This window comes from Osmerus mordax, chromosome 10 (genome assembly GCF_038355195.1).
Source record: "Osmerus mordax isolate fOsmMor3 chromosome 10, fOsmMor3.pri, whole genome shotgun sequence".
NCBI lineage: Eukaryota > Metazoa > Chordata > Actinopteri > Osmeriformes > Osmeridae > Osmerus > Osmerus mordax.
In genome coordinates this window covers 17195918-17212218 of record NC_090059.1, presented here as the reverse complement: position 1 = coordinate 17212218, position 16301 = coordinate 17195918, and the positions used below count along the sequence as shown (strand labels likewise).

Genomic DNA, 16301 nt, shown 5'->3' with positions numbered 1-16301 from the left:
CATCAGACAGGGGGGGGATTCTGGAGCAGTGGAGCAGACACGCCACAAAGGAAAAGAAAGAGCAGCAAAGTTTTGACACCTGACAAGATCACTTTTGACAGATTTACGTCTTAGTTATGGAGCAAGTCAAATACAAATCTGGGTTTGTCATGAACAGAAAAACACACACATTTACATTACATTTAGTCATTTAGCAGACGCTCTTATCCAGAGCGACTTACAGTCAGTACAGGGACATTCTCCCCCGAGGCAAGTAGGGTGAAGTGCCTTGCCCAAGGACACAACGTAATTTGGCACGGCCGGGAATCGAACTGGCAACCTTTAGATTACTAGCCCGATTCCCTAACCGCTCAGCCACCTAACTCCTGACTCTCACACACAAGTTAGCACTCACCTTCCATAGTCAGGCAGCACAGTGCTATGGTCATTGAGGAGCAAGTCTTTGACTTGGGTCATGATGGCAAACTTCCAGTTGTCTAAGACCAGGCTGAGGTTGGCACATCCTCTGGTGTTCACTTTCTCTGCTAAAGTGGCAACAACACAGATATATAGTTATTTTATTTTTTATATATAGTTTACATACATGACATTTTATTTTTTATTTTAAATCCCCTTAGTATTAACTAGATTTAGTTCATTTTGCATAGTTAGACCACATATTTAAGTTTTAAGATTCCTACATGTTTCATGTATGCACCTTCCTGCCAAAGTAAATTCCTTGTCTGTGCAAACTTTCATGCCGATTAAAACCCATTCTGATTCTGATTAAGATGTTTTAGTTCCTAAAATATCCAGCATTTCCTAGTGTAACTGTAGAGCTAGCCAGGGTTGCTGACTGTCCTCACCCTCAGAGCGGTAGTCCCATTCAGACCTCTGCTGTCTGCTCTGCTTCTGTGCAGAACACAGAGCCAGGAGGCCCATGAGAGCCAAGACCGTCTTCATCCTAAGATCACACATCCATTAAACACAAGGACACGGGCACTAGCAGCCCCTCTGCATCACCCGGAGGAGTTACCTGCATTCCAACAGCCCCTGTCCAGAATTAGCATATTTATGCCAAGCTAACGAAGACAATGATAAGACTGTGTGAGGAGGATGTAGAGGCATACCTGATCAGCTCCTGGGGTTGTAGGCTAGGCTATTCCCAAAGAACTGAGTGGTGTAGAACGACAGGCACCCCTGCTTTTATACGTCTACCAAACCCCCCTTCCTCTCTGAGGGGTGTGTCCTCCTAGAACGGGAGAGCATGAGGGCGAACAAGAACAATGAAATTGCTGACAACTATAAATCCTTCACTACATGACGGCATAAACATGATATGTTTATGTTGAAAGTGTAAATTGATCGACAGGGTGATTATGAACACCTCAAAGTCATTAATCTGATAAAAAAAATCCTTAATTCTCTCATCAGTCATGTGATCCGTTGTTGCCTAGTTGTCACTCAGATAAAAGGCTCCGAATCGCCCTACTGACCCACAGGAACAGAACAGGCCTACTAGTGCCCAGAAGCACGAGTGAACCTCCAGAGAGGAGTGGCTAGTGTTGGGGCCCGTCACGGTGCACTGGGTGGAGGTGTGGTGCCAGGGCTCACCTCCACAACAGCATCTGGTTTTCCTCTGCAGCCTCCGGAAAGGGTCCTGTGTCTATGGATGTGATCAATCTGAACAGCACATGACTTCCACCAGGACACGCTGCGATCACTCATGAAGACAGCAAAGAGGACTGCGGTCTTGTGGGGAATATTAAGTGACCAGCTTCACAGACGAGCGGAACGTTGAATTGAAAACAGGTGGAGCAAAGTGGAACGTGTAAAGTTCTGAACCGTACATTCCTGGTGTATTGGGGTGTAACAGCCTTCTAGAAACAGATACCTGTCAAACCCAATGGACTTTGAACACAGGGCATTTCATGGGTTGTGACAGTAGGGTGCAGTGCATGGTGGGAATAGCAGGTAAATGACGTTTGGCAAACAAAATCAAAATAGCATCATTGAGAATCAAAACGGGATGCATAGACAGGAATGGCAGGAGTGGCTAGAACAGCTGAAAGGATTCACTATCTGTCCAGAAGCAATCAACAAAACAACACTAGTGTAGGATGTTTTTTTAATTATTGTTTTACTGGTATTTCTGTAATTGAAAATTCAAATCCAGGTCTACAGCATATGTTTTCAAGGTCCCCTTCAGATCTGAGTGGATAGTGAGGACTTCATCAATTTGCCATCCTTAGCATGACATCAGATAATCATTCAAGAACTCATAAAAGGGAGGGGAGGGGGGATAGAAACGGGCAAAACAATTTGTCAACCATTCTCAAATTAATCTACAACTAAAAATATATACTCACTTCTTCAATGGAATTACCCTCAAGCTCTTACAAAATAAATAGCATAATTTGCACCCCGTAACCCCCCTCTCGACTGAACGGGGCAGTTTCCGCTATAGCACCCCCGATAAATGGAAACTTTCAAGTGACAGATCTAGTGTCTAGGGCATCTGCAACACAATGGGGCAAACCACTTCAGTAAATACTTGAAGGCTGGATGAAGATGAGGTATCTGTAGGATAATGCCTGATAAAAAAAATTGTAAAGAAAACACAGTTCACTGTCAAAAAAAATAGCTGTGAAAAGGTTCTCTTTGATATACCGTAGATTTCTTTCCAATAGGCAACCTGGGCTTTGAAGAGTATTTCAATCACTGAACGCTGATAGAGTAAGTGCTTCTTTTAAGGGTTCAAGGAAACCCAGACATTACATTGCTCCTGTTTTAACTGTTTTGAGAAACCAACGTCTTAAAAAGTGGGAATTAATTTATTTAGGGACTCGCTTTTGAGTGGTGGTATTAGTGCTCCGTCAGTGCACTCTCTCTCTCGCCTCTCACCATCTCTCTCTCTTACCTCTCACCATCTCTCTCTCTCTCTCTCTCCTACCACCATCTCTCTCTCCATCTTTCCTCCAGGTGCACAGCATGTTGGTCTGATAAAACAAACTCACCATCAAGGTATCTTTCTCTTCCCAGATTGACCTGTGACCCCTGGCATTCTGAGAGTTCAAAGTCTTTGAAGGCAAAATGATGGAAACCCATAGGGGGCCCCCATCATAGAAAACTCATTCTCTACGCTCCAGTCCTCCTGGACTGCAGCCAGACAGAACGCGGGAAGGGGGGGAGGAGGATGAAGGCAAGGAAGAAGGGATGAAGGAGGGAGAGACACAGATGGCAAGACTCCTGACCCCAAAAAACTCTCAAATGGAAGCCATTCAGAATGGATATGGTAATAAATGATGACCAGCAACATCATCATGAAGCACAACTTGCGGCAGTTCAAGTTGAGAAGCACAACCCGAGAGTGATGGATTCAAGTAAATCCACTGGGAGCATCAACATCAATCCCCGCCCCCAAAAAAAGAAGAATTCGTCATAAATAACCGGGGAGGAAATGCCTCAGTCACACATCACTGCTGCAACGAAAAAGCTACATGAAAGGTTAGTGGAGCACCTGGGCATGTTGTCATGGCGAGAGGTTGATATCGGGGGGGGGGGGGGGGGGGGCATGTGATTAGTCTCTGGGATTCAGCTGCCCTAGAACTCGACTGCTGAAAGAGATGACCCTGCTACAAAGTCTCTTCATAACTGTGTGTATTTGAAGTTTATCGGTGAGGGAAGTGAGTTCTACAAAAACCTGACTGAGCGAAATAGACCAAACTGAGATTAAAGTCTAATATCAAGTTATAGTCCCCCCCCCCCCAAAAAAAGAAAAAATGGCTTAATCTGTAATTAAATAACAGCATCATTCCTCAAATGTATATTTACACGACAGCCTTCCAGAAAAAAGTGGTGAGAGAGGGGCACTGGTGTGAGAGAAGAGAACATCCATAAACTACAGTCTTTGTTGTTGTCCTGCATCACAGCAATGTTTGTTTTGAGCCGTGAGAGGTTCTACTGAGGACTGTGGGAAGGAGGAGCTTTCTTCCCCTGCACACGTCCCAGCCGGCATCCCGTCCCAGCCGGCATCCCGTCCCAGCCGGCATCACGTCCCAGCCGGCATCACGTCCCAGCCGGCATCACGAGCCAGCCGGCATCACGAGCCAGCCGGCATCACGAGCCAGCCGGCATCACGAGCCAGCCGGCATCACGAGCCAGCCGGCATCACGAGCCAGCCGGCATCACGAGCCAGCCGGCATCACGAGCCAGCCGGCATCACGAGCCAGCCGGCATCACGAGCCAGCCGGCATCACGAGCCAGCCGGCATCACTCTTCACTTCTACATTGTTGGATTTCGGTGTAAACGAGTGGCTTCCTTTTGAGCTTTGTTTTTCTTTTTTTTGTAGGCCGTACTGAAGCCCCAAAGCAGTCTGTGGGATGGGAGAGACCGAGGGCTGAGGGGCTGGGCTGGACTGAGGGGCGGGGCCAGAAAGGAGGAGACATCCGATCTCGCCACTGGTCCTGGTGCGCTGATGTCGTTGCCGCAGAGAGAGAGAGAGAGAAAGAGAGAGAGAGGGGGGGGGGAGTTAAGGAGGGCCTGAGGCAGGGAGGAGGAGCAAGAGGAGGAGGAGGAGCAAGAGGAGGAGCAAGAGGAGGGAGGGTTTAGCTGCGAGGCAGGCTGCACATCTCGCAGAGCTCTGTGCCAGGCTGGTTCATGAAGGTGCAGTGCAGGCAGGACCACATGGCCGAGGAGGAGGCTGAGGCCGAGGGGCCTCCGCCCATGGCCCCGTACTCCTGGGGCCCTGGGGGCTGACCGCCCACCGTGCCTGAGGGGAAACGAGAGGACACACTTAATAAAATTCACACACCAATCCATGACAGGTTCACCATGGGTAGAGGAATGCAATCCAACTAACTATCCCTGCGTAATGAGAATCCCAGCCCGGCCATCTATGGCCTGGCTGGTGTTTGTTGTGATGGTGACTTACTGCACAGCTGCTCGATGGTGGCCCACTGCTCGGACTTCTTCCAGGTCTGCGCCAGCTCCTCGTTGGAGGTCTTCACAGCGTCCAGCAGGAGCCCGATGCTGTCCTGTGGGCAGAGAGGAACACACAACACACTCAACACAGAGGTCGTGAGGCTCACAGCCTCTAGCCTCCATCTCAGGGCCACATCCTCTGGCCTTTATAGAAGGCCCACAGCCTCTAGCCTCCATCTCAGGGCCACATCCTCTGGCCTCTATAGAAGGCCCACAGCCTCTAGCCTCCATCTCAGGGCCACATCCTCTGGCCTCTATAGAAGGTCCACAGCCTCTAGCCTCTATAGAAGGTCCACAGCCCACAGCCTCTATAGAAGGTCCACAGCCTCTAGCCTCTATAGAAAGGTCCACAGCCTCTAGCCTCTATAGAAGGTCCACAGCCTCTAGCCTCTATAGAAGGTCCACAGCCTCTAGCCTCTATAGAAGGTCCACAGCCTCTAGCCTCTATAGAAGGCCCACAGACTCTATAGAAGGTCCACAGCCTCTAGCCTCTATAGAAGGCCCACAGACTCTATAGAAGGTCCACAGCCTCTAGCCTCTATAGAAGGTCCACAGCCTCTAGCCTCTATAGAAGGTCCACAGCCTCTGTCAGGGCAGGTCCAGCTCTGTGTGGTTCTTCCATCACTTTGTGGTGACATCATAGCGTCAGTGTGGTTGTTATCAAGGCGCCTCTTAACAACTCAATGTTTGTATCTGTTATGCAAGCGATCTGCTTAGTCACCTACAAAACTTTGTGATGTTTGGCGATGCCAAGTAAACAAACTCAAACCCTATTCCAAAGGGATTTTATGGCAAGTTTGCAACAGGGATTTAGGGTCCCCGGCCAACTGGAAAAAGAAGAAAGAGGCTCTGGATTGAGTAAAAAACATCCTGACAGCTGGAACACTAAGCACTTCCACACTCAGAGAAACATGTGGTCACAGCCTGCTGCTGCGACACTTCAAAACAACATACACCACTAGCACATGTACTCATGTAGTGGGTGTGGTTGTGTGTGTGTCTGCAGGCGATCAGTACTTACTCCGAGGGGCATGACCTCGTTGGTGACCAGGAAGAGGAGCAGGTGGAAGTCAGAGACGATGTCCAGGAACACAGTTGAGGTGCACTGGGACAGGTATGTAGCTAAACTGTGGAAATCCTGAAACACACACAAACACAGTCAAGACAGCATTTAAGCTGATAATTCATGTTGTGTAAGTAATGGAGGCAAGCTCAAACTGAGCTCTTTGCTACAGCCAGTTAGCTCAAGATGAGAGATATCACATATTACAAGCCAGAGTTTGAGCCTCAGCACTGACAATCAGTCAAATCATTTCCACTCCAATTGACATTTACATACACGCACAAACCCATATAGCTGTCTGGGATACGGAGTAAGTACAACAGGTTTTTTTTTTCTTCCCATGTCTGTTAAGTACCTGTGTCTCCCCCAGGACCTCGCGGTTCTCTATGGGGAAGCGCTGTGTGGAGCTAAAGGTGTACTGAGGGTCCTTGGGGAACGTGGTGGTTATCTGCAGAAGGGAAACAGGAAGAAGAAAGATGGCTGAAGCGCCTTCGGCCAGCATGACTGGGCAGGAAACATATCGATCTGTAACACTGGCTCTGTAACAGTAACATGATCCACATCCTCTTCTCACAGAGGCCTTGAACTTGCTCAGCCGTACTCACGTCTATGATTAGGTACTCCACAGGAAGGGGCCGGGCTAGATATGTGATGTCATTTCCAAATTTGTCCCTGTCCTGATGGATGAGAGAAAAAAAATTATCATCAGTGAAAGGTCAATCACATGTATATATAAAGTGCATCTCCACAGAGGAACATGACCACAGAGGAACATGACCACAGAGGAACATGACCACAGAGGAACATGACCACAGAGGAACATGACCACAGAGGAACATGACCACAGAGGAACAGCTCTGGCCCTTGAGAAGTTGAACTCAGGCGCTGGTTAATTCCCTCGTTTGATCCCTTCCTGGAACGAACTCTTGAGGCATGCACAGACTACTGCTGCCTGCCACTCCCTGTTTCCATTAACAAACTGCTCCAATATGCAAACTTCAGGAGAGGTTGGACACAGCGCAGGCCAGGGCTTGTAGCACACTGTCTTGTATACACATGAACGACCCACCAGTCCAAGTGTGACACATTGAAAAGACAGAAACGCTAATTGAACACAACAGAGAGGACGTGAGTGTGTGCGAGCGTGTGTGTGTGTATACCTTGTAGAAGACGTCGGGTACGTATTGCTCCGTGCTGGACTCCTTAGCGTAGCCCAGCTCCGGGGCGTCTCTGCAGGGGAGCAGGCACTCGTCTCTCACGAGCGCCATGCACTGGTTAGACACCTGGTAGCCCTCGAAGTGGACCTGGTTATCAGGCCCGCCTGGAGACAGCAGAGAGGGTGTTATCTCCTGTCAACACTGACAGCAACATCAGAACCCACCGACTCCAAAACAAGCGTGGGAAATGTGTGTCTTGGGGAAGGTTAACAGGTTGGTCTTTAAGAAAGGGCTTGTTGGATAATTTCTCAGTGAGGGCCTAGATTGGCTCCGTGTGACAGCGCCGTGTGACAGCGCCGTGTGGCAGCGCCGTGTGGCAGGGCCGTGTGGCAGGGCTCACACACAAGCACCTCTGAAATGTGGAACTTCGGTTTCTCCATTGCGAAAGGGGGAGTTAATTATTGGCACTGTTCATTCAAAAAGACCTGAAGCGTAGAACGTCAGTCTGGATACATACTCACAGGCTGCCAGAGCAAACACAACCATGATCGCTTCACCCGGCCAAGGCCTGTAATAACCTGCTCTACTGGCCTTCAACCAAAGTCCACTGTGCAACATGCTACTGTGCTGCCATGGAAACGTATTCCTAAAAGACAGCGAAGCTGAAAGAGTTGAAGGAAGCTGTCGTACCGGTGGCCACCACCGTGAAAAACTTTGAGCCGAAATGTCCGTCTGGGGAGAGTCTGCAGGGGTTGGCCTGCTGGTTCTGGAAGTGTCCAGCCGTAATACACTCCTCCGCACTCAGGAAGTAGGCGTCCTAAGGTAAGGACACACACACCTCAAATGGATGAAACATGAGAAGGCTTCACATGTGTTACCTTCTGAATTCAACTGAGATGTGACTCTCAGAATGTTGTTTGTTTTTCCTCAGTGTCAGTGAGCTGCCTTGTGCTGGGTGTGGGTCTGGTGTCACCTTGTTCCTGGTGTAGCGGACCGTGCCGATCCTGGTGTCCTCTGACAGCAGGTCGGAGAAGATCCATCCCACCTAGGTATCACACGAGAGAAAGGACAGCAAGTCAGTCCAGCATCACACGAGAGAAAGGACAGCAAGTCAGTCCAGCATCACACGAGAGAAAGGACAGCAAGTCAGTCCAGCATCACACGAGAGAAAGGACAGCAAGTCAGTCCAGCATCACATGAGAGAAAGGACAGCAAGTCAGTCCAGCATCACACGAGAGAAAGGACAGCAAGTCAGTCCAGCATCGAACAAGAGAAAGGACAGCAAGTCAGTCCAGCATCACACGAGAGAAAGGACAGCAAGTCAGTCCAGCATCACACGAGAGAAAGGACAGAAAGTCAGTCCAGCATCACACGAGAGAAAGGACAGCAAGTCAGTCCAGCATCACACGAGAGAAAGGACAGCAAGTCAGTCCAGCATCACACGAGAGAAAGGACAGCAAGTCAGTCCAGCATCACACGAGAGAAAGGACAGCAAGTCAGTCCAGCATCACACGAGAGAAAGGACAGCAAGTCAGTCCAGCATCACACGAGAGAAAGGACAGCAAGTCAGTCCAGCATCACACGAGAGAAAGGACAGCAAGTCAGTCCAGCATCACACGAGAGAAACGACAGCAAGTCAGTCCAGCATCACACGAGAGAAAGGACAGAAAGTCAGTCCAGCATTAGGAGCGGTCCACTGAAATGGCCCATCGGTGCACTTGTGGTCTAAACTTCTTTCGTTAATGCTGCTCGTTTCTGAGATGACGTGATTAACTAAAATCGCATTATTCAATAAATAAATAAAGACAATAAAAACACTAAAATGTTTCCTGTTGGCATCATGTTCATCAATTCCATGACATCACAGTTCAGCTGGGCCTCATTGGGCCTGGGGGGGAGGGGGAAGGGGGCATATGGAAGATGTTCCCCTGAACTCTCTGAAGGGGGAGGAATTCAGAGAATGCCCCTAATCTAGATGAATGCCTCATGGCCCTTAAAAGACTCTTAACAGCAGGTAGATGATGGACCCAAGCTTGGTGATGCATGTCCCTGTCTAGAGGGCTTGACTGGGTCTGACAGTGTCCCTGATGAGGCTGTGGAGGCTGGGAGACAGAGGGCTTGACAGTGTGTCCCTGATGAGGCTGTGGAGGCTGGGAGACAGAGGGCTTGACAGTGTGTCCCTGATGAGGCTGTGGAGGCTGGGAGACAGAGGGCTTGACAGTGTGTCCCTGATGAGGCTGTGGAGGCTGGGAGACAGAGGGCTTGACAGTGTGTCCCTGATGAGGCTGTGGAGGCTGGGAGACAGAGGGCTTGACAGTGTCCCTGATGAGGCTGTGGAGGCTGGGAGACAGAGGGCTTGACAGTGTCCCTGATGAGGCTGTGGAGGCTGGGAGACAGAGGGCTTGACAGTGTCCCTGATGAGGCTGTGGAGGCTGGGAGACAGAGGGCTTGACAGTGTCCCTGATGAGGCTGTGGAGGCTGGGAGACAGAGGGCTTGACAGTGTCCCTGATGAGGCTGTGGAGGCTGGGAGACAGAGGGCTTGACAGTGTCCCTGATGAGGCTGTGGAGGCTGGGAGACAGAGGGCTTGACAGTGTCCCTGATGAGGCTGTGGAGGCTGGGAGACAGAGGGCTTGACAGTGTGTCCCTGATGAGGCTGTGGAGGCTGGGAGACAGAGGGCTTGACAGTGTCCCTGATGAGGCTGTGGAGGCTGGGAGACAGAGGGCTTGACAGTGTGTCCCTGATGAGGCTGTGGAGGCTGGGAGACAGAGGGCTTGACAGTGTGTCCCTGATGAGGCTGTGGAGGCTGGGAGACAGAGGGCTTGACAGTGTGTCCCTGATGAGGCTGTGGAGGCTGGGAGACAGAGGGCTTGACAGTGTGTCCCTGATGAGGCTGTGGAGGCTGGGAGACAGAGGGCTTGACAGTGTGTCCCTGATGAGGCTGTGGAGGCTGGGAGACAGAGGGCTTGACAGTGTGTCCCTGATGAGGCTGTGGAGGCTGGGAGACAGAGGGCTTGACAGTGTCCCTGATGAGGCTGTGGAGGCTGGGAGACAGAGGGCTTGACAGTGTGTCCCTGATGAGGCTGTGGAGGCTGGGAGACAGAGGGCTTGACAGTGTGTCCCTGATGAGGTGGAGGCTGGGAGACAGAGGGCTTGACAGTGTGTCCCTGATGAGGTGGAGGCTGGGAGACAGAGGGCTTGACAGTGTGTCCCTGATGAGGCTGTGGAGGCTGGGAGACAGAGGGCTTGACAGTGTCCCTGATGAGGTGGAGGCTGGGAGACAGAGGGCTTGACAGTGTGTCCCTGATGAGGCTGTGGAGGCTGGGAGACAGAGGGCTTGACAGTGTCCCTGATGAGGCTGTGGAGGCTGGGAGACAGAGGGCTTGACAGTGTCCCTGATGAGGCTGTGGAGGCTGGGAGACAGAGGGCTTGACAGTGTCCCTGATGAGGTGGAGGCTGGGAGACAGAGGGCTTGACAGTGTGTCCCTGATGAGGCTGTGGAGGCTGGGAGACAGAGGGCTTGACAGTGTGTCCCTGATGAGGCTGTGGAGGCTGGGAGACAGAGGAGAGGAGCCTGGCAGCAGACTCACCTTGCGCAGTCCCAGCTTGGCAGCGATCTCCTCCACGGCTGCAGCTTTAGGGTCCTCCACCAGCTCCAGGCTGTTCTGGGTGCCGATCTAAGAGAGAGCAGGAACCCACGGTTAGGAACCGCCGACAATCCCCAGACAAACAGGGGTTCGTTCCAACGCTCCCAAGAACAGCAAGAGAGGGTGACGTCAAACGGTCAGCGACTGACGGATAATGAAAACACTTCCGTTACCTCGGGAGACATCACAGCTTGCATGCAGACAAACCCCTGTTTGTCTGGGGAGTCAGATGGCTGAGTGGTTAGGGAAGCGGGCTAGTAATCAGAAGGTTGCTAGTTCGATTCCCGGCTATGCCAACCAAATGACGTTGTGTCCTTGGGCAAGGCACTTCACCCTACTTGCCTCGGGGAGACTGTCCCTGTACTTACTGTAAGTCGCTCTGGATAAGAGCGTCTGCTAAATGGCTAAATGTAAATGTAAATGCAGGACACGAGCACAGAGTTGCCTTTGAGTGTGCCTCTACTGCCCCCGGGTGGCTCGATCACCTTACTACAACTCCTGTCCCCTTGAAGACCTCGCGCTGCGCTCACCTGTGGGGGTTCGTAGATGGCGGCCACCTCAGCCCTGATGCCCAGGGGGATGTCTTTATGCTCCGTGTACCTGCCGTACAGGTATCCCATCCTTTGGCTCCCCGTCTTCCTCCAGAAGTCCAGGAAGCGGTCGGCAATGGTGTGATTCTCAAACATGATGTTGTCTACATGTCTGTATTTCTGTAAAGAAACAACAACAAAGACAAAGGATTTAAACACCGGCATTTCTTGGTTGGGTGGGGTTGTTGAGTGTGTGGGCATGCGGGCACACCTGTCTGTTGAGGGTGAGGGCACTGGGCTGGCACTTGGTGCAGATGCCCTCTGGCCAGGGAGGGTGGCCCTCACAGCCAGACTTGATCTTACAGCTGATGTTCTCCAAGGCGACGAACTTCCCTCTGGGGAACACAGGGGTTTACACACGGGGGGGGGGGGGGGGGGGGGAGGTTGGTGTGAGTTTGTGACTTCCGGAAGGTTCCCTGGGGAACTTGATATCTGGAGACACTCACTTGTCGGCTCCGCCTGTCAGCTTGCGGATGTAGGCGTGGAACGACATGTGCTTGACCGGCGGGTCCAGGTGGTTCAGGTAGTCTTCATCAAAAGGCTGGTGGTAAATACAAGAAACTATATATTACTGTGCAAACGTCTAATCATAATAATCAAAAAAGTAAAGAAAAAATGCTTTAAAAAGACAATGAAACGAAAAATACAAAAAAGGAAATATGTAAGAATATTCGTATAAAAGATCTTGTGGCTCAAGACTTTCACACAGTACTGTATTTATCACAATACATTTATAGTAGTCCATGTCCAAAACACGCTGGTAGAAGTTTGATGGCAGCAGATGGAAAGTCTTGAAGGGAACCTACCTCTAGTGGTACGCAGTGAACACACTTCCCCATTGCACCATGCCGACACCTGACAACAAAAGAAAACACAGGTTCCTCTGTTGATTCCTGAGTGACTTTACATGGGAAGAGACATGCAACACACGTGTCCTACTTACAGTTGTGGATCTTTATTCCGGTAGATTTTGCCCTCCTGCTTGGCCAGGTACTGGTCGATCTCGTCTTCGGGGATGTGGGCGGCGGACTGGGAGCGAGACATGGAGGATGACGAGGAGGAGGATATGGAGGAGGAGGATGTGGAGGGTAGTGATGAAGAGGAGTTAGGTGTGGCCACGTCCATGACCTCTCCAGCGGGCCCTGGGGAGCCCGAGGGATACAGGAACAGCATGTCTCCATGCCTAGACAGAGAGACAGACAGACAAAGAGAGAGAGAGACAGAGAAAGAGACATAGACAGAGACAAATAAGTGAGTTATATGACAGTGTGTGAATATAGCTCTAGTAGCCATGGGAACTGGAAGGCCATGCAGCGGTCTTTCAGTTCCACTCACTTGATCTTGAGCAGACTGAGGGTCTTGTTCTGGGACAGGATCTCTCCCGTCTTGTTGCGGTTCAGGTAAATAGAAATACCATTGGAGTTGAAGCCAAACTCTTTGGCGACCTGGGAGGAGAAATAATGAAGACTTGTTTATTCCTGTATGGCTAGGAGAAGGTGATGTGTACTCTCACCGGGTTTTAAGCACAACCCTTTACGAGAGCGGTCTGGAGCCTACTATTAAAACATCATTGTCTGCTAAAATGACTAAATGTAAATCATCGACCGTGACAATCCACCAACATTAGTGAATCCTCTAATTAAGGACAACCTCACTCAGGGGTCTCTCCCCCCCCCCCCCCCCCCCCCCCACAGGTGAAAGATCAGCAGGGAGTTCTCCTCCCTTAGCTCTCTCCCCCATTACTGTACACAACCGGAGCGCAGAGGTAATAAAAACAACCAGCTCAACTGATATGCAGCATCTCCCCTCCTTTAAACAAAAGCACATGCATTTTTAATGCCACGTTGCCATAACACTTCTCCAATGCTGTTCCAGCATTTCAGGGATTCACTGATGAGGTCATTCCAAGTCCATCCTCTTCACCACAGATAGGCCACGCTTGACATAGCCTTTCGTTTTTGCCATTCCTCTGCAACAAATTTGCATTCATCTTATTTACCCAAAGTGGGGCAAACTAGAATGGGGTATGTTATACAATTCCTACAATCTAACAACCCTTTCTGGAAGGCTCTCTCAGGGGGGGTTCTTAATCACTACCTGGAAAGCCACTAAGCTTGTGATGAGGCTATATTTAACTGCTGTTCAAAAGGCATCGCACACAGGTCCACACACACACACACACACACACACACACACACACACACACACACACACACACACACACACACACACACACACACACACACACACACACACACACACACACACACACACACACACACACACACACACACACACACACACACACACACACACACACACACACACACACACACACACACACACACACACACACACACACACACACACACACACACACACACACACACACACACACACACACACACACACACACACACACACACACACACCTCTGCTGAGCCTTGTTTCCAGCAGGGTGGCCTACAGTACCTTGCTACGGTGAGCTGTTTGGACGGTCTGAACGCTGCAGTGTCACTCTGCTTCCTGCAGTGACACACTGCTCCTTTAATGTGTATGAGGAGCCTCATACATAAATTAAACACAGACACAGGCCTAGCCCAGGAACCAGGCCACACTAGTTCACGACACCAAGAGGTCATCACCACCAATACTGAGAGATCGTACCATGTGTGGGCTTATGGCCATGAAAGTGACTTGAACACTTCAAACCTGTGCTTCAAAGACAGACTATTTTCCCCCTTACCTTCTTGATGAAAGCAGCTGCAGTCTCCCTCTTGGTGGATGGAATCTTCCTCATCCCATCCGGAGACTGAACCCGGATAATCTGCAACAACACAGCAGAAGATCCCCATTATCAACTGTTAGGTTGTCAGAAGATCTGCTGATACAATAGCTAGAACTGGGAAAGCTTAGTTCGTGCCGGCTGAGTTCAGATGCAGCTGCACCTTAGTGTAAATGGAGAGGAAAGTAAACAAAAACTAACTAGACTGTTCTGCGACAGTTGTCAGTTCCAGGGCAGTGACAGTGCATAAAAATGTGTGTGTGTCAGGGGGTGGGGAGGCATAGGCCCGTGACAGTCCGTATTTTAGTATAGTTCCACACAAGGTCATCATTTCATATACATGTGGTAACGTTGGGCTATTCGCACAGGGTATGAGATTATCTCAAGGGTCTATTTTGAGTTGTCTCGTCACTAGCAAGTCAGCGGGCAAGTTTTATTTTGTATTGGTTTGGAAGCAAGGACTACTCGCTCTTAACTTACTGTTGAAAAGTAATGGTTACCCATGGGTTACCCAACGCAACAACAAACAAAAAAACATCGATTAAATTGCTCGGTTACCAGCAGCATCGGAGAACACTCAAATATACATGAGCAGAGAACATGAAGCGAATGTTAGCTAGAAAGCTAGTATGAACAGCTACTTGTTTTTTTCCCTACAACACCAATTTAATTTAGCGTGCTTTACTTAGCCGGGTCAAGTTAGTTATCGGATAGTTAAAATGCTCCTACTACTTGTTTTGTATTTCGTAGGTGCCTGTATGCCAAAGAACAGCTTACTGCATTTGTTCAAACACCATTTGACAAGTTTTTTTTCTTATATTTAAACGGAACAACATAACCTGTCAGCTAGACACCTAGCGTTAGCTCATTCAAGTAAGTTTGCATAAGTTAGCCAGTTAGGTGTTTGCCTATGCCCCCAACTCATAGGGATTCGTAAACGACTGACCATCTAGGGTCAGTAGCTAGCAAGCTGGCTAGTTGAGCTAACGTAGTGAAGCTTGACAGCTGTCTGGCCAGTTCATTGGCTGCCTACAATAGCAGATTGTAGCTAGTTAGCTAGAAAACAATCACCGCACAAAGTGAAAATGAATGTTCCTTTGTCAAGCATACGCATCCAGGCATTTTTCAAAATAACATAAAATTATCAGACAACACATAATTTCGATTTCAAACTATGTATTACAATGTATCACTACTGTAACATTAAACGACAACGTACTGACTAGGCATGTTTAAGAAGTATTTCTGACTAAGCTAACAGCTATACTGCTGGCTAACATTAGCCTTTAGGGCCTGTCAGTTGCACACCAGTCTGCTAGCTTAGCTAGCTAGCAGGGCTAATTCTGCTGCCTCATCACTCCGGACGACTCTTTGGTAACATTTTGTGGCGCAATTTACACACTCTACTTTCAGTGTAATACTTACAATATTTTCAGCCATGTTGAACGGGTAAATGCTCCCGAACTGTATCGTTGTGTAACAACAAAGACAACGAATTTAGCGATTAAAATTTTACTGACTAGCTAGAGTCAACGAAACTCCATCCCACAACTCAAACACCGGGTGTTACAGGCTTGAAAGTCCTAGTCGTCACTTCCGGATTCAAACGCTTACTGTTAACAAATGTTCCGCCACAGTAACGTCCAAAACTGTTGCAGTCCAGAGGTACTTTTTAGGTCATACGACCATGATTAGCTAAATATACAAAATATATGAGTAAAATGTTGCTATTATCATTAATACTACATCAAGTAATCAAAGTTTACTAGAACTACTGTTATAAATGATAGCTTGTGATCCATACGGAAATAATAATGTTTGCTATTATTAATATTGAAATAATTATCCGTACATATCTACATTCACATTTTGCATAAAGTCTCAGAAAGCATTGCCCATATGCTAGATTAAGAGGGTCACTTAGAACAACATTTTACAACAACAACAACATAAGAAAACAAAGCATGTTGTTTTTCAATTTTTTTTCAAGCTTTATTTTTACATCATCCTGTAGAGAGGTTAACATCTGTTGATACTAGTGTCTGCAGTAGCTTCATCCTTCTCATCCCATTCTTCCCAACCATTTACAGGAATTT

General features: G+C 49.0%; 1 protein-coding gene across 1 annotated transcript; it reads right to left on the bottom strand.

Annotated features, from left to right (window-relative positions):
* Positions 1–2090: 2090 nt before the first annotated feature.
* Positions 2091–15752, bottom strand: nploc4 (NPL4 homolog, ubiquitin recognition factor). The gene is made up of 17 exons (XM_067244480.1): positions 15631–15752; positions 14167–14247; positions 12756–12865; positions 12364–12603; positions 12227–12275; positions 11867–11961; positions 11632–11755; positions 11361–11540; positions 10774–10860; positions 8157–8228; positions 7874–8000; positions 7187–7347; positions 6632–6703; positions 6382–6474; positions 5985–6101; positions 4914–5016; positions 2091–4751 (listed from the first exon to the last, which is right to left on the bottom strand). Exons 1-17 carry the CDS (start codon positions 15643–15645, stop codon positions 4588–4590), a joined length of 1890 nt encoding a protein of 629 aa, XP_067100581.1. The 5' UTR covers positions 15646–15752; the 3' UTR covers positions 2091–4587.
* Positions 15753–16301: the final 549 nt, after the last annotated feature.